The sequence below is a fragment of the Parus major genome, unplaced genomic scaffold (assembly GCF_001522545.3).
Source record: "Parus major isolate Abel unplaced genomic scaffold, Parus_major1.1 Scaffold351, whole genome shotgun sequence".
In the NCBI taxonomy this organism is placed as follows: domain Eukaryota; kingdom Metazoa; phylum Chordata; class Aves; order Passeriformes; family Paridae; genus Parus; species Parus major.
Genome location: NW_015379287.1, coordinates 4044 through 20652, shown reverse-complemented (window position 1 = coordinate 20652; position 16609 = coordinate 4044). Strand labels below are relative to the sequence as shown.

Here is a 16609-nt window from a genome sequence, read left to right as displayed (position 1 = left end):
AAAAAAAAAGGGGGAAAGAAGGAAAGAAAGAAGGAAAGAAGGAAAGAAGGAAAGAAGGAAAGAAAGAAAAAGGGGGGGGGGGTGTGGAAGAGGGAGGAACAATGGCCGCTGCCCTCTGGCGGCAAGAACAGCGGGTCTGGGCGGAAATTAAAAAAAAAACAAAACAAAAACACCCCAACACTGCTCAGTGAAGGAAAAAAAAAAAAAAAGGAGTTTTGGGGTTCTCCCGCCCCTCTGTGGGGATGGGGATGAGCTGAAGAGTCATTTTGCCTGTGGGGGCTGCGGGGAAAAAAACCCTAAATTTGGAGCAGGGAAATACTGGGGGTGTTTTAACCAGTGTGGGCTGAGGGGAAGGGGCTGCAGGACCCGCCCATTGCGGCGGCCGCCGTGACCCTTCACAGCAGGAAAAGGAGACGATTTTGGGGGTAAAAAGGGAGTTTTCTGTTAACGGGGGCAACACGACATCAAGGAATGCCCCCCCCCCCCCCCCCCCCCGATGTACTTAGACCCCTCCATGGGAAGTTTGGAGGCCAAAACGTCGCTTTTCGCTGCCCCTCGCCCTCGCTCCGCGGGCGTTGCCCCCCGAGAGGGCACGTCGGCATGGCAACAGTGTCTGGCTTGCCCTCATCCGAGATGGCGCCCAGGGCTTCATGCCGCAGGCGCTCTCTTGAGCCGAGCCGCACGGGCAGCAATGGGGAGCGGGAGGCCGCGGCCATTTTCCCGCGCGCCGTGCCTGAAGGCGAGGCCGCCATTTCGGAAGAGGGCAGCTCCGCTCTGACTCCGAATTTTAACCAGCTAACCCATTTTTAACCCCGATTTCTGCCCTTCCCGACCTTATGGTAACAAAATATTTCCTCCACAAAGCCAATCTCATCACGGACACGGGAAATGTAAAGAAAAGGAGGTTAATGTTGCTGTTTTGTTCTCCATCGGTCTCGTGGAGCAGGGATTGCTCCCAGTAGAGATACAAATCCCTAAATCTCCCGGGAAAGGGCTGATGGCGGTTTTGGGGTAGTTTTTGCTATGGCTGGAGGTTTTGAATAATTTTTCCCTGAATTCAGGTTCCTGGAGCAGATAAATTTCTGACACCCGTGGGGGCACAGCAGAGAGGCTGATGCTGTGAAAACCACCCCCAAAACCCTCCACCCTCATCTCCTCATGCCAAGAACACCGAGCATCCTATAGAGACCCCCAAAACAACCATAGGGCGCTCTGCATCGTCCCCATCCCCCAGGGATCTGGGATCATCCTAAAGTCTATAGGGACTGCTACCCTCCCAGCACCCTATAGACACCCATACACACCCCCCAAGCCCTATAGCAACCCCCCAAGAAATCCTAAAGACCTCGGTAAACCTCCTAAATCCTACAGGAATTTGCCCAAGCCATCCTATACACCCTGATACACCCATCCTAACCCTTTAGGGTCTCCAAACCCCATCCTATAAACCCCAATACACCCCTGAAAAACACAGTAACGGACCTGCAAAAATATTCTGCAGATCCCCATACACCCCGCTATTCTACTGGAACTGAGACATCCAACGTCTCCCTGCATCTTACGGGGAGCCCCCTGTCTGAGCAACCTGTAGGGGACTCCTCCCCTTTCCCGGTGTGTAAAACAAGGTTAACCTTTTCGGTATAATTTTGAAAGTTTAATAAAAAGACAATTAGGAGACAGAAATAAAGCAAAATTAACAAATATGGCCGGGTACTTCACCATTCAACCAAGAGCACACCTTACTAACAAAGGATCGTCCCTTAAAAGCACCGATTTCTTGCATATCCATCCATTCTTATGCATGATTCAAACATTCCTCTTAAGTTTTAGATACTCCTTTGCTTAGTTTCAACTCCCCCCTCTCCAATAGATCAATCTTCTTGGTTGCGTTGATTCTCAGACTCTCTGATAACAGAGTTTCAATGAATTTTTCCCTTGGAGGTCTGGTCACTGCTGTCTTCATCTGGATAAGATAACCTGGGAAAGCAGGGGGGCTGGTTCTGATTATCTTTTCATTCTCTGGGTTATATGAACAAAAGCAGACTTTAATATCACACTACAGCCTAAGAAGTATATATGCATCACACTATTATTTCTAAGTTTCGTTAATAGCAGAAATAAAAGCAACTACATTAATTCAGCAAAGTTTTCCAACATTATGTACATAACATTCATTTTAATATTTGAGAAAAACCAATAATATAAACCAATAATACCGTCACCCCACAGACCCCGATACCCCTCCTCGAATCCCGCAGGGGGTCCCCAAACCCCTCACCCCACAGAGCCGCCCCCGCCTCAACGCCAGGTCCCTCCTGCGGGGCCTTACGGGCAGCGTCCCCGCGCCCCACGCGAGCCGCGCACGCGCACAACGACGCCGCACGGCGGGCGGCCGTCGCGGCCTCCTCTCTCCTCCGCAAGCGCAGCCGAGCGCCCGCCCTACGCCGCGCCCATTATATCTCAGGAGCGGCACTGACCACGCCCACCCCCGTTACACGCAGCACAAACCCCGCCCCTTTCCCCTCCTGCGCAGGCGTGGCCCCGCCCTCGGGTCGCCAGTCGGGCGGCGGTGCCGTGCGGGAAGGGACGCGCAGGGTTTGGGGAGTCGTTGTCGTCACCGGCGCTACGACCGGGGCCGCCACTGGGATCGGGGCCGCTACCGGGACAGCGGCCGCCATGGAGGCGCCGCCTGCGCCTCCCGCCGCGCCCCCCGCGCCCTGCAGCGCTGCGCGGAGCCTGCAGGACGAGCTGACGTGCCCTGTGTGCCTGGAGTACTTCAACGACCCGGTGCTGGTGGCCGAGTGCGGGCACAACTTCTGCCGCGCCTGCGTGACCCAGTGCTGGGAGGACTCGGCACGGCGTCTCTGCTGCCCGCAGTGCCGCGAGCCGGTCCCGCAGCGCCTCTTCCGCCCCAACCGCTCCCTTGGCAACATCGTGCACATCGTTCGCCAGCTGGGTCTGCCGCCGGGCCCCGCCGAGCCACCACCGGGGCCGCCCGCGCCGCCGCTGCCCGCGGCTGCCCCGGCCGGCCCACCGGGGCCGCCGCGCTGCCCGCGCCACGGGGAGCCGCTGCGGCTTTACTGCGTGCAGGACCGGCGGGCCGTGTGTGTCGTGTGTCACCTGTCCCGCGAGCACCGCGCCCACACTGTGCTGCCCGCCGAGGAGGCGGCCCACGCCGCGGAGGTCAGTGCCGGGACTCCGCCCGCCCCCACGCACAGCGCCTGGCTCGGAGGGAGGACGGCGAGGACTCCCCTCCCGAGGGGGCGGCGGGGCATCGGGACCCCTTTCCCCCGGATAAGGAGAGCAGTGCGAACCCCCTCAGGGTGTTAGGGGGCAGTGAAAACCCCGCCCCGTCCCGGGTCTTTTTCGGGGTGCGGGGCACCCCCTCAGAAATGGGGGATGCAGTAAGCGGGGAGAAGATCGGAAACACCCCACCCCTGATTGGCAGTGCCCAAAGAGATCTCACGGGGTGGGGGTGCGCCAGGGACTTCCTCTCCATGGAGGGAAGCGCCCTTTGGGTGCAGCGGCAACCTCTAGTTCCACAGGGGAGCACAGAAATGAGCCCGCAGTCTTCCCCCCACGTGTGCGGTGCAGTAAGGGTCCCTCCAGGCTCTATGGATCTTCACGGGGGATCTCCTCCCCAGCTAGGCGCTGTTCCCAGGATTCGGAGCGTAGAAGGACTTGAATCATCCCAAGACAGGGACAGCCCGGGGTAGGATGCAGTAAGCGGGAGGTGTTCCCGGTGCGAGGTTGAATTGGGAGAATACTGGGAAAAGGGTGTCCTGGCGTGCGGGGGTGATCGTGCGAAATCCCTCCAGCCCCCTAGACCCACCGCTCCCCCTTCCCGGGGCAGGTCCGAGCTGGAGCCTGGGAACGCAGGGGCGGGCGGTTATTTATCCCACCGGCCCGATCCCGATCCAGGCTGGAAGTGGAGCAGGACTCCTCCAGGAGCCGCCTGTCCCCCCCCGCCCCACAGCCCGAGGGTGCTTGAGGAGTGACGCAGAGCGAAAACGGCACCCTCCCGGCGGCGCTGGGGCTCCCCCATGTCGCGATATGGGACGTGTCGTGATCACTGTGGGGATTAATTCGTAATTAAAAGCGCAAAGAGCTTGATGCGGGTGGCCAGGCCTCGCTATTCCAGGCCGCGAGCAGCGGATTCAGAGGGATCCAAGATGCCGGACGGAGCCGATGTCGCTGCGCAGTGGCAGCAGGAGGGTGGCACCAGCACGATCCCGAGGGATCAAGGAAGGGGATTGTGGGATCATTAACCACCACACAGTAGTTCTTGTGGTTATTAAAATCTTTTAGAGAGGATTTTGTCCCGGAACTGCTGTGATTCCTCTTCCGGGGACGCTGGGGCTGTCCCCACGCCCCAAATCTGGGATTTTGCCCTTTTTTTCAGGACCCAAACGTCCTTAGGCAAATCCAGCTTATCGCTCCCTTGGGATTTTTTCCCCCTTCGTTAACCTACTTTTATGAATTTTTAATAATTGGTTGTTGCTGAGCTCTTCTCTTTATTTTTTCCTGGTAATTGCTATAATCTCATGCATAAATTCCAAAGGCAGCAACTTCTGGCTCTTAACAGTCAAAATCCCTGTATTTTGGGCTTTAGTTATAAAATAAGTGGATTTATTTTCCCCCAAGGCCAGCTGGTGTTTGCAGAGTATTGCTGGGACTTCTTTGTCCTCCATGGAGGTCAAACTACTAAAATAAGGATGAGTTTAATTAATTATTCATTAATTATTAATTTAATGAGCACTTTGGAGGCAGCAGTTCCTTCTCTTGGGGGGTGCCTCCAGCCCAATTTTGGGGCACCTTGAGGAGGGGGAATGTGGGAAGTGATCCTGGGAGATGTGGGACCAGGGAATTTGTTTCCTCACAGGCAGACAAAATTAATTTACTTTTTTTTTCAGTTTTGGGTTGGTTGGGGTGAATTGTGTTTTTGGCACAGCCTGAGGTCAGGGTTGAGGGGAGCAGGGCAGCTGCTGGCTCCAGCTCAAAAAAAATAATCCCAGATTGGGTGAATTTGGCCATTTCAGCTGCAGCAACCTTCCCTCCTGGTCACCCATGGGAAGAATTCCCAACGGATCTCATTGTTCTGCTTTCCAGGAGGTGCCGCAGGAGCACTTGAGCTCCCTGAGGAAAGGGCGTGAAGAGGCCAAGGCCGAGCGGGAGCGGCAGAGTGAGGAGCTGCTGGTGAGTGCTGGGGGTCCCAGAGTTCCCATCCTGGAGGGTTCAGTCTCACCTGGGGATTTCCTAGCTGTGGGAATTTGGTCCCACCTGGGGGGTTCCTCCTCCCCATGGGAATCCCAGCCTTCCCCCAGAGATTCTTTCACTTTGGGGTGATTCCCTGAGCTCCATGGCTGCAGGGATTTGCCCTCCACAGGGATCTTTCCTTTGGAATTGCAGAAGCAGACGGAGGTGGAGCGGCAGAAGATCGTGGCTGAGTGCAAGGAGCTGCGGGCTTTCCTGGAGGAGAAGGAGCAGCTCCTGCTCTCCCGGCTGGAAGAGCTGGAGAGGGACATTGGGCGGCGGAGGGACGAGAGCGTGGCCCGACTGGCTGAGGACATTGCCCAGCTGGACAAGCTCCTGGCAGAGCAGGGCGGGGACAGTGGGACAGGGAACACACCTGGCGAGGTGGGACTCTGTTATGTGTCTCTATGGAAAAAAATCCCACTTATGGATACAGAAATCCCTTGTATTGGGCAAAAATATCCTAATTACAGGGACAAATCCTATTTATGGGATGAAAATTCCATTTATGGGGACAAAAAAGTCTTGTTTATGGAGTGAAAAAAGTGAAGAAGCTTCTATTTGTGGGTCAAAATATTTCCATTTAGTTGGGGAAAAAAATCCTTTAATAGGTGAGAAATTTTAGGGGTGAGAAATTCCATTTATGGAAACAAAAATGTCTTTATGGTGGGACAAGTCTCTTCATGGGATCCTTCCAGTTTTTGGGTAGGATTTTGTGATCTCTGAGATAGGAGAGATGCTGATCCTAACAAATTCCTTGGGTTTTCTTCCCCTTCCAGGGTGTCGTCCCAGCTGGCAGCAGGTGAGTGAACTTGGGAGCCTCTGGCTGCAGGCCAGAGCTGGTATTTCAACCCTTCCCAGTGGGAGTTCCCTGGTGTTGAGTCCCTGACTCCCATGTCTCCGCAGCCTGGAAAGCTGGATGTTCCTCAAGCCCGAGCCCGGCTTTTCTGAGCTGGAGAAGAAGCTGAAGAGCTTTTCCCAGAAGAGTGCAGTGCTCAAGGAAGTGCTGCTGGAATTCAAGGGTGAGCCTGACAAGATCCTTCCTGGAAAAAAACACTGCTTCCCAGCCACGATCCCACATGGAAGTCCACCAAAATCAGGGCTGGGATGGAGCCTGGCTCTTACTCCTCCCCTGGGCTGGTTGGAAGAGTTCTAGTTTGTTTGAGCATTGGCTCATCCCAGGGAAAAGGTAGAAAAGTAATGATTTCCCTGGGATTTGAGTGGGGAAGTGTGGAGTAGGAATCATTCTTGATGGCTTGGGCAGTTCTGGGGGTTTCAAGGGCTCAATTCCTTCCTTCTCTTCCCGCAGAAAACCTGCGCTTTGAGCTGGAGAATGACACAGGTGAGGCCATCGGGTTTGGGGTAAGACCTCCCTTTTCCAGGGGTTTGCTTGGAACTGGCTGGGATTTGGGGCTGTGACTTCACTTTTCCAAGAGATAATGTGGGAATTTGCCAGGATTGGGGGTTATGTGGGCTCTAAGCTTCCTTTTCCAAGGGTTAAGGTTGGAATTGCTTGGCTTGGGTTCTTTGTGGACTCTTCAAGATGCTACAGGTGGCTCGCCTGGGTCCTTTCTCTCTGGTTTGGGATACAGACAATAGATCAATCCCCATAGAGGTGGGATAACGATCCAAGAGGTGACTCACCTGTGTTGTCCCTGTTGGGTTTGGGACACAGCCACTGAGTCCAACCTGCCAATACCACAATACCTCTCCCCTTTTCCCCCCCAGGCGAGCTCTCCCTGGATCCCGACACAGCCAACCCCTACCTGGTGCTGTCAGAGGACAAGCGGAGCGTGCGGCTCCGTGGGGCCCCTCAGGAGCTGCCGGCTCATCCCAAACGCTTCGACTACGCCTTCTGCGTCCTGGCCTCCGAGGGCTTCTCTGCTGGCCGCCACTACTGGGAAGTGGAGGTGGGAGACGGGGAGAGCTGGGTGCTGGGCGCTGCCCGCGAGTCCGTGCGCCGCAAGGAGAAGGTCGACTTCGCCCCCGAGGAGGGGATTTGGGCAGTGGGGCTCAACTGGAAGGGCAAAAATTGGGATCAGTACCAGGCGTTCACCTCTCCTGAGACACCGCTGTCCCTTTGTGAGCGGCCACGCAAGATCGGGGTGTACCTGGACTATGAGGGCGGGTGGGTGGCATTTTACAACGCTGACAACATGGCTCCCATCTTCACCTTCACCGCCGCCTTCTCCGAGAGGATCTTCCCGTTTTTCTGGCTCTTCTATGTGGGCTCCTCGCTGTCCCTCTGCAACTGAGCCCACCCCGCTCACTGGTGTCCCTTGTCCCCTGCCATCCTTAGGTTTTCCTTTGCTTCCAAGCAAAACGCCCCAAATCCTGCCCTTGGCCATTCAGGGGGGATTTTTTTTCCTGTTGAAGTTCAAAGTTTGGAGTGTTTTTACCCTCAAAATCTTCCTCAAGGGCGTTGTTTGGTGAGGGGGGGCTACTTGGCCACCCCCTCCTTGTTGCTGGTTAAACACCCCTGTAGTTCATTTTCTATTTTTCTTTGGAGCTGGAGCCCCATGGAACAGGGAGAGGCTGATCCCATCCTACTTCGAATAGTAGCCAAAGCTTTGTGTCCCACCTCCCCCCTAAAATGCTGTGTGGAGAGGAGGGGTGTCGTTCCCCCCCTCAATTTGGACACCATTGGTTTCCAAGTCATCCCATCCCATCTCCTTCCCTCCCCCCTGGGGAAAGGGCAGAGCCTGTCCTACTGTCACTGAGTGACCCCACCTATATTCCCTGTTGTCCCCCCATTTCCCTCTCCTCGTACCCCCATCACCTCCCATTTCCCTCCTAGCCCCCTGTCCCCCCATTGCCTCCCCGTCAACTCCACATGTCCCTCTTTGCCTCCTCGTCTCCCCCACTTCCCCCTGCATTTTGTTCCCCTAAATTCTGAGCCCCTGGAGCCCTGGGATCCCAGCAAGGGGATGTGGATATTTGGGATTACCCCAAACCCGGGCTGGGGGGTTTTGGGGGCCTGGGGGAGGGTGGGTCTGTGTTCTAGGTGTGATCTTGCGCTTGCCCGCTCCCCTTGTGCCCTCCCCTCTGCTGCTGTTCGTGTCCTTTGCCCTGTCACTGTTAGTGGGGAAATAAAAGTTGCTGTGCAAAAAAACCCTAAAACCCGATAATTTGGGGTTTTTGGTGCTGGGGGAGGAGGAAAAGCTGCTCTTGCACAGGAGGGAATGGAGACAGGGACATGCTGGGGTTCTGGGGGCACTTGCAATTCACTGAATGGTCCCAGCTTAGAGCTTCCAAGTATCTGTAAGTTCAAATTCTGGTTTAAATCTGAGTTTTAAATGAAAATTAAATAAAGTTTAAAGGAAAAGTTTGAAGCACTGGGAGCTCCCAGTTTTGGAGCACAGCCCCACTGGGCACTCCCTCTCATCCCAGTTTGGGTCCCCAGCTCCTGGGTGTGTGGTGTTTCCACCCCCTCTCAAACCTCTTTTCCTGTGCCATCTCACTTTTCTATACCTTTTCCATAAAAATCTGACACCAGATCCCACTTTTACCCAAAATAAGTCTTTATTGAGGATCCACCTGTGGCAATACTGCTGGGGTCAGGGGAAGCTGGGATTTGGCAGAAAAACTAGGATTTGCTCTAGCAATTTGGCTGAAAACTTTGGGGGTTCATCTGGGATTTGGCTGAAAACCTGGGATTTTCCCCAGTTTTGCCTTGCCCATGTATTTTTGGCACCTGGAGCCACTGCAACGTCCAGCATCATCCCCAGTTCTGCTCCAGTCCCCAAACTGGGGCATGAGCCCACTAGGACCCCCTCTTACCCATCCCCTCACCTTGGGGCATGCCTGGATCCTGCCCAACATCCCCCCCGCCGTACTCCTGTGGGGTCCTCCCTGTATCCCTCCCACTCCCCAGGACGTTCCCAAGCAGCTCCAGAGGTTCCATCGACCCAGGGGGCTCCGGATGCTGCTGGATTCCCTCGGGCTGGGGGGGTCCCCCAAGCCCCCTGGGGTGGCTCTTGCTCTTGTGGGCGGTGACATTGTCCCGCTTTTCGAACCTCTTCCCGCAGACATCGCATGGGAATTGGTAGAAGGAGTCGGCGTCATGTTTCCTCATGTGCCAGTTCAGGGAGGCTTTTTGGCGGCAGGTGAAGCCGCAGATCTCACACCTGGGGGAGATCCCGGCAGGAGTAAAAAACCTCAGGGATGAGGCACAGGGAGAACCGGCCCTGCCCTGCTCGGGGCTGGACTGTGCAGTGGGTTGAAGCTCCAGCGCCCTCCTGGCATGCATGTGTTGGACAGGAGTCCTTCGTTCTGTCCCAGCTCATTAACCTGCGCCTGCCTTAAACACTGCCCTGGAGCTGCTGGATCTGAGCACAGCCAGCTCCAAGGGCAGAAACCTCGGGAGAAATCGCAGCCCGACTTTTGGCCATGTGCTGAGGAGCTGATTTTGGGTTGAAAAGGGTGGGAAGAGGCTGAGCAGAGCTGCAGGGGTTGGGACTGGGATTTACTGGAAGGGCGGGGGTGGGACTATGACTTACTGGCAAGTCAGAAATGGGATTGGGACTTACTGGAGTGGCTTTTCCCCAGTGTGGATCCGTCGGTGGATGATCAAATTGCTGCTGGTGCGGAAGGAGCGTGCACAGAACTCACAGATGTAATCCCGCTTGTCTGGGAGAAAAAGAAAAGGGAATCGGGCTGATCCAGCCTAGAAAAACCATCAGAGCCCTCAGGACGTGCTTTGGGAGCAGGGAGACTTCCCGGCACGGGACTGGAGATGATAAAGGAGAGATCTGGGGACCAAAGGGCAACAGTGATGGCTCCCAGGGATGGGAATTTGGGAGTGGGTGGCTGTGGCCCAGTGGGGAAGGGGGTACGAAGGAGGTGTGAATTTGAAGGGAGCAGGTGGAATCCATACAGGAAGTGCGATCCATAAGGGAGGTGTAATCCCTATGAAAGGAGGTGTGATCCCTATGAAAGGAGCCACAATCCATAAAAGAGAGTTGTAACTCCTACAGGAGGATGTCCAGGGAGATGTAACCCATTGGGGAGGAGGTGTCATTCCCATGGAAATGCCCCACTCACCACTGTGCAGCTTCTCGTGCTCTTTCAGATGCTTTTTAAAGTTGAAGGATTTCCCGCAGGTGGGCTCAGAGCAGGTGAAGGTTTTCTGGTGCACATGCTGGTACTTCTGGTGGTGCTGCCAGGGGAAAAAACCTATCAGCTCCCAATTCCATCTCCAGGACACCGCACCCAGGCTCCCCAGTGCTCCAGGGAGCGCTGGTCCCTCCAGGTGCTCACGTTCAGGTATTGGCGGTTGGAGAAGATTTTGCCACAGCCTTCAAAGTCGCACAGGAGGATCTCACGCTTTGCCGCCTTCCTGACAGAGAAAACATGGGAAAAATCATTGGTAGGAAGGAGGAGGAGGAGGGTTAGAAAAGCCCTGGAATGTGGATCTGCCCCCAGCTCTTTCCTCCTCACCCACCTTCACTTCTTCCCCTCAGTAAAATCTAAAATGAAGCAAAGAAACCCTTTCATAGCCTTCTGCCCGTCCCTCATGGAAGAGCTGAGCTCCTCCTCCTGCTCTTCCTGGGAATGCCTGGAAGCTTCCCTAGCCCCTTCCCTCCCCTTTCCCAGGTACCTGATTCTCTTGGGGCCGATCTGAGCCATGTCCTTGTCACTCGCCTGTGTCTGCCGCCGGCAACTGCAATAGGAAAGAGCCATTTTGAGCCAGGCCTTGGTGTCCCCTTGCTGTCCCCAGGCCCAGAGCCAAGATTCCTGAGGAAATCCCACAATAAGTCATCCTCAGGACCAGCATTTTTCCCTTTCCATCCCATTTCCCCATGGGAGCAGGACATGCTGGAACAAACACATTGATCAGGCGTTAAAGTAAGAATAAATTCTTTATTGCTTGTTACAAAACCCTTTTCACATGGTTTGGATGCGTCTCAGGACACTGAAATTGGCTCCCAGCCAGGTTTGATCTATAATTCATCCATAGCTCCCCGGAAACAGCAGCTATTCTTAGCTGTCACCCTGGAATTAAGGAAAGAGCCATTAAAAGTGGGTTGAAGTGGGGTTTGGGGAGGAGAAATAATGGGATGGTAAGAGATGCCAATGCTCAAGCATGGATTCAGCCTGGGGCTTGTCCCAAACCCCTTGAAAACAGCTCAGGGTAGCTTTACCTGGGGAAAGGAACCCCTTGACATCTGGAAGATCCTGCTTTTCTCTTGAGCCAGAATTTATCTCCCGTTTTCGATTTGCTGTGACAAAAGGGGGGGAAATGAAGCAAAAGATTAAAAATACAATCCGTGTCACCGAACTCGGCACAAAAAGGGCCAACCTGAAGCTTAGGCTTGGCTTTAGGAGGGGGCTGAGAGCTGCAAAATCCCCACTGGTGCCTCAGAAAAGCCACCAGCCTGCAGGTGTAACTTTGGACATATTTGGAGGGCAAGACCATGGAATGTGGGATGGAAATCTGGCAGAACCCAAAAGAAATCAGAAAAACCCCCACATTTAAGTCACTTTTGGCCCCAAAAAGAATGGGCCAGATTGAATGCAGACTCTTCTATCCTCTCATTGGATTTGGGAGCCTGGGATCCGCATGCCCAGTGATGACAGGGACTGGGGAAGAGCAAATTCCATTGTTACCTTCACTGGGATTGGGTCTCCAGGAAGGGTGATCCCTCTTCCAGCCACATCCAGGGTGGTTCTGGAGCTGCCAGGAGAGGGGAGGGCATTCAGCATCCAAAAGGAGCTGCTCAAAGGGATCAATCAAAGCTGTAAGGAAGTGGCACAACACTCACCTGGGGAAAGGTTTGAGATGGGATTGGCGCTGAGCCCACCTTTCAGGGGACAGATGGAGGAGTTATGGCTGATTCCAGGGAAAAGGGGAATTTTACCCCCTTATTGTATCAAAAGTGTAAGAAAATCCATCCAGGTGAGGTGTCTAGGTATGTTGGATCTGAGGCCATGCACAGACAAAGCGCCAGCCCAACATCCCTTTAAAACTTGTGCAAAGCCCCAGTGAGGGCTGATTTGAGATTTTTAGCACAAAACATTGAATTCTGTATGCCTGGAAAGGAGAGCTGGAAACCCAACACTAGTCCCCAAAGCTGCTGGAGAAGTCATGGATCCATTGGTGGAGGAGATTGTGATGGGATGGATGGATGGATGGATTTTGGGCTGTTCCATTTCCAGTCTGGTGGAGGCTTCAGTGCCCACCACAGGTATATCAAGGGGTCTTCGTCCCCCTCCATGGCAGCCTCAGCCTTGGCTGCCTCTCTTTGTTCCCTGACCACACTGGACCGGCCCCACGAGGGACAGGGTGGGTGACACGAGGCTCATGAAGCCCCTGCAGCGATGTTTGTGAGCCAGACCCCTCTTTGCTCACTCAACACCCAACAAGACGAAGAAACACGGCTGGTTCTGCCCTGCAGTCAGTAGTGCAGTAGCACAGCTCTTGCCCCGTGGCCAACAGCATGGGACACCCATGACACCCTAATGGGACACTCCCAAGACGATGACTTTGGCCCCCCATCTCCTCATCCCTTCACCTCTGTGGCTGCCATGACTCACCTGACCCGTCCGCTCTTCTCCTCCAAGGGGCCAGAGCTGGGCAGGGGCGGCTTGAGCAGGGGCTGCTCCTCCTTGATTGGTTTCTTGTGGGCCTTGGGTTGGCCCTGGTGTCGCTGTGGCTCTGAGTCACTGTTGGGGACACAGACGGGGGTGGGTGAGGGGCCTTGGGTGGTTGATGGGGTGAGATATGGGTTGGATGTGGTAGGAAATGAGTTAGCTGCACATGGTTAGACATGGGTTGATCATGGAAGGACTTGGTTAGACATGGCAGGACATGGGTTGGACACAGTTGGGCATGGTATGACATGGATGGACATCAGTTGGATGGCAAAGACTCTCCCCCAGGTGAGACACAATGAAAATGCCTCTCCAAAATTCTGTGCCCTTTGACCCCAGAAACACCTTATTTTAGCCCCACATGGACACTATTCCTACCTCCTCCCCACTCTGCCAGGGCAGCTGCAGCAGGACTAGCACATGGAAGAGACATGAGGCCCGAAACCCTTCCAGTGCAATATTAGTCTGGACTGGGACGGTGCTAGCAGGCACCACGGAGTGGTTCCCACACAATCCCAATCTGCAGGCTCCCTCACAGCTCTCCCACCTGTCCAGGGATGGGTGGTAGTTCTCATCATGCAGGTCATCAGTGTAGGCCAAGTCATCAGCATCGGCAAAGTCCCCACGCTCCTCTTCCTCTCGGGGCTCAGCTCCTGGCTCTACATTGTCCCCAGGGATGGCGCTACTGGACAACGACCTGGGTCAACTCTGCCGTGATGGCTCAACCACAGACAGTCATGTTGGCCAACACTGGGGACCCAGGGTTGGGTCAGACAGGGCCAAATGCAACTGTTGGCCTCACCAGGGGATGCTTGTGGGTGCCACCACTCACCTCTTGCCAGCTGCTGCCGCAGGCCCTGGTCCAAGTGGTATCTGGGGGGCTGGAAGAGGACAGGAGGGTGATGAGGAAGGGCTGGGAGAGGTGAGAAGGAGAAGGATGGAGAGTTGGGAAGGATGGGGCTCTTGGAAGGGTCAATGGGGTTGGGGCAGCATCTGATCCCAGTGGGATGGCGGTGGAACTGGAACTACCCTAGAAGTGGGAGAGGGACTGAAGGCAGGGAAGCAAGAGGAGTTGAGGGCAGAAGGGTGACCTGGAAGAGCTCACCTCTGGAGGAGCTCACCTGTGCCACCACTGTCATCACCATCTCTTAGCTCCTTGCTCCAGTCCCTGTCACCATGAAGTGACCTGGCTGTTCCCTCCGCTCCAGCCTCGTTGGAGCCCAATGTGGCCCTACGGAGCGAATGCCGGCGCCCAGTGCCCAGGGAGGGGCTGCATCCCTGGGCTGCTTTCGGGTGGTCGTGGGAGGGGCTGTTGGGAACCCCAGAGCCACCCCATGAGAAGCGGTGTCCAGCCACGCACTCCCAAGCCAGCGGGGCTGCACTGCCCGGTGCTGGCAGCTGGATGTCCGGCACAAAGCCACACTCCTGGCCATGGCTGTGGGACAGCACAACCAGGCGCTGCAGTGCAGCCGGCTGGAGCTGCTCCAGCTCTCCTGGGAAAACAAAGAAATCTGTGAAAAACAGCTCCAAAATGGCATGGGGGGGGGACGGGGACAGGGACGGGGAGGGGGGTGTGTGGGACACCTGCAATGCCACCTCCACCTTCCCCAGTCTCTTAGGGTTCTCCTTGTTAAAAGCAACCCTCAAATAGCTTCCCAAAAAAGAGCTGGGGATGCCAAAAGCAGGGAGGACAGAGAGGATTTGCCTAGTGCTCAGAGGGGTGAGCAAACTCCAGGTGCTTCTCCAAAACCCAACTCAACAGGAGTCCTCCCTCTCCACCACGAACTTCTTACGGACCCAAACTACTGGATGCCAACATGGAATTGGGAGGGAAGCACCTACCTGGGCTCCAGGCGCAGCCATGAGAGCTGTACCTGAATGGGAAGACAGAGGTGAGCAAGCAGAAACCTGGATTTTCCCCATGAGAGGTGGGTTTTAATGGGGTTTGAGCCCCGCTAGTGACCTGTCAAGGAGGAACTGGGCCAACTGGGAATGCAGGGCGAATCCAAGCTGCTCCTTGAGGCGGCACCAGCGCTCCAAGTGCCCTCCGATGCGGATGCGGCACTTACTGCGTCGCGCGTCCAGTTCCCGGCGCTTCTGGCGCCGGACGCACTCCGGGGCCTGCGGATGACACGTGTGGGCTGAGTCTATGGGAAGGGCTGGGGGCATACGGCAGGGTCAGAGGGGGATACAGGGGTGGTCTGAGTATGGAGGGGTCAGATGGGGAATTTGGGGTATCATGGCTCCATAGGGGAGTCTGGGGGTCATGCAGAAACACGGGAAGGGGACATGGACACGGTCCTGTTGCACGGGTGGTCAGTCCTGGAGGTTCATGGAGGACATCGGGAAATATGGGGAAGTGCTGAGGGTTGATAGGGGACATGGTGGGGGGAGACACAGGGGTGGCGCAGCATCATGGAGAGGATCAGGAGACGGTTGGCTGAGGATTTAGGGTTCCCTGGCTCCACACTGGTGTTATAGGGGGGACACAGGGGGTGGCCTAGGGACATGGAGGGGGTCACAAGAAGGGGGGCGGGGAGGCATCCACACTGCCCCAGGCCCACCTCCCCATGCCCCGCCCCTCCAAATCCCTACAGGGTCTCGCCCCTCTTAGCCCCGCCCCGTTTAAGCCACGCCACCTCCCGCCGTTTCCCCCGGGCCCCTCCGTCCACCCCTGCCCGTTCCCGCCGCCGGGCCTTAAAGCGGATGAGGCGACAGAAGAACGGCGACTGGCGAGACGGGGAACGTCCGCGACTCCATTGCGCTCCCACCACCCTCTCCGCGTGCACCCTACCATCCGCGAACCTCCTCTGCCGGCCCGCACTCCATTCCGCGCCGAGAGGGCCCCACCCCGGGCCGTGCCCACTTTAAGAGCCACCGGACCCACCCCCACTTCTCTCACGCCGCTCACGGACCGCAGCAAAGATGGCGGAGGCCCCGCGCCCGCTCCGCGTGCACGGAGCCGCGAGGGCCGCTGGGAGGTGTAGTCCCGCCGCGGAGCATCATGGGACATTCCCGGATGCGGACGAGGCTGGATGCGGGGGGACGTGGAGGCAGGAGAGGGACGCAGGGGAACATGGAGAGACACGGGGGAACACAGGGGATACAGGTGGAGGCATGGGGGGCAAGAGGGGGCACCCGCCTCTCAGCTGTCCTCGAGACATTGGCGTGCTGTTGAGGTGGGTGGGAGGGGATGCGAAGCACTGGAAGACCCCGAGGTGCATATGACATAGCGTAGTGGGGGGGCTCAGTACCCTGGGGAGAATCGCCTCTGTCATGGTAGGGGGGAACCTTGGAGGTTCCTGGGCCATCTTGAAGACCTGGGTGGTTTTAGGGGTCCTATAAATGTCTTGGGTGGGACCTATGCAACTCTTGTGGGCTTGGGAGAAGTTTTGGAGGCTCTATAGGGGCCTTGGGGGATTTAGGGGGCCTATAAAAACCCCCAGACCAACCCTGAACCCTATTTAACCCCCAGAAATCTGCTTTAGAACCCCAAAACTATTCCCAGGAGCTCCTAAAATAATTCAACACTGCCCAAAACCAATCCCAGAACCACTGAAATTATCCCAGCAACCCCAAGTTGTCCCTAAATCCCTTCAAGCCATACCTGGAGAAAAACAGCTCTTTGCCATAGGAAGGAAAGCCTGGAGCCCCAACTGTAACTGTCAGTGTTTACATAGGAGGGGAATCTCCATTCACTTGTGATTTTAGAAGTTTTCATTGAAGGAAAATGTGGCTTTATCATGCTTTTGGGTCTTTCGGT

The 16609-nt window shown here is 55.8% G+C and overlaps 2 protein-coding genes and 1 long non-coding RNA gene across 7 annotated transcripts; 1 reads left to right on the top strand and 2 right to left on the bottom strand.

The window, feature by feature from the left end:
• Positions 1-1632: 1632 nt before the first annotated feature.
• On the bottom strand, positions 1633-2455 carry LOC107198871. 3 transcript variants are annotated; one of them, XR_001519130.3, is made up of 2 exons: positions 2330-2455; positions 1633-2019 (listed from the first exon to the last, which is right to left on the bottom strand). It is a non-coding gene; the product is annotated as an uncharacterized LOC107198871 (long non-coding RNA). The 3 variants fall into 3 exon arrangements; XR_001519129.3 differs by having other exon boundaries at positions 2279-2452; XR_004495677.1 differs by having other exon boundaries at positions 2217-2330.
• A 97-nt stretch (positions 2456-2552) lies between these two features.
• Positions 2553-8588, top strand: LOC107198864 (E3 ubiquitin-protein ligase TRIM7-like). Its single transcript, XM_015616111.3, has 7 exons — positions 2553-3183; positions 5110-5196; positions 5410-5637; positions 6033-6055; positions 6160-6275; positions 6563-6595; positions 6982-8588. Exons 1-7 carry the CDS (start codon positions 2677-2679, stop codon positions 7506-7508), a joined length of 1521 nt encoding a protein of 506 aa, XP_015471597.1. The 5' UTR covers positions 2553-2676; the 3' UTR covers positions 7509-8588.
• Positions 8589-8752: 164 nt separating this feature from the next.
• LOC107198861 (zinc finger protein 692-like) lies at positions 8753-15880 on the bottom strand. Of its 3 annotated transcripts, none has more exons than XM_015616103.2 (12): positions 15641-15880; positions 14810-14967; positions 14689-14720; positions 13968-14339; positions 13679-13727; positions 13394-13531; positions 12790-12918; positions 10853-10915; positions 10513-10591; positions 10297-10411; positions 9783-9882; positions 8753-9380 (listed from the first exon to the last, which is right to left on the bottom strand). In XM_015616103.2, the coding sequence occupies exons 1-12, from the start codon at positions 15857-15859 to the stop codon at positions 9017-9019; spliced, it is 1818 nt and encodes a 605-aa protein (XP_015471589.1). In that variant the 5' UTR covers positions 15860-15880; the 3' UTR covers positions 8753-9016. The 3 variants fall into 3 exon arrangements, with proteins under 3 accessions (XP_015471589.1, XP_015471590.1, XP_015471591.1); XM_015616104.2 differs by having other exon boundaries at positions 13394-13528; XM_015616105.2 differs by having other exon boundaries at positions 15652-15785.
• Between the last annotated feature and the right edge of the window lie 729 nt (positions 15881-16609).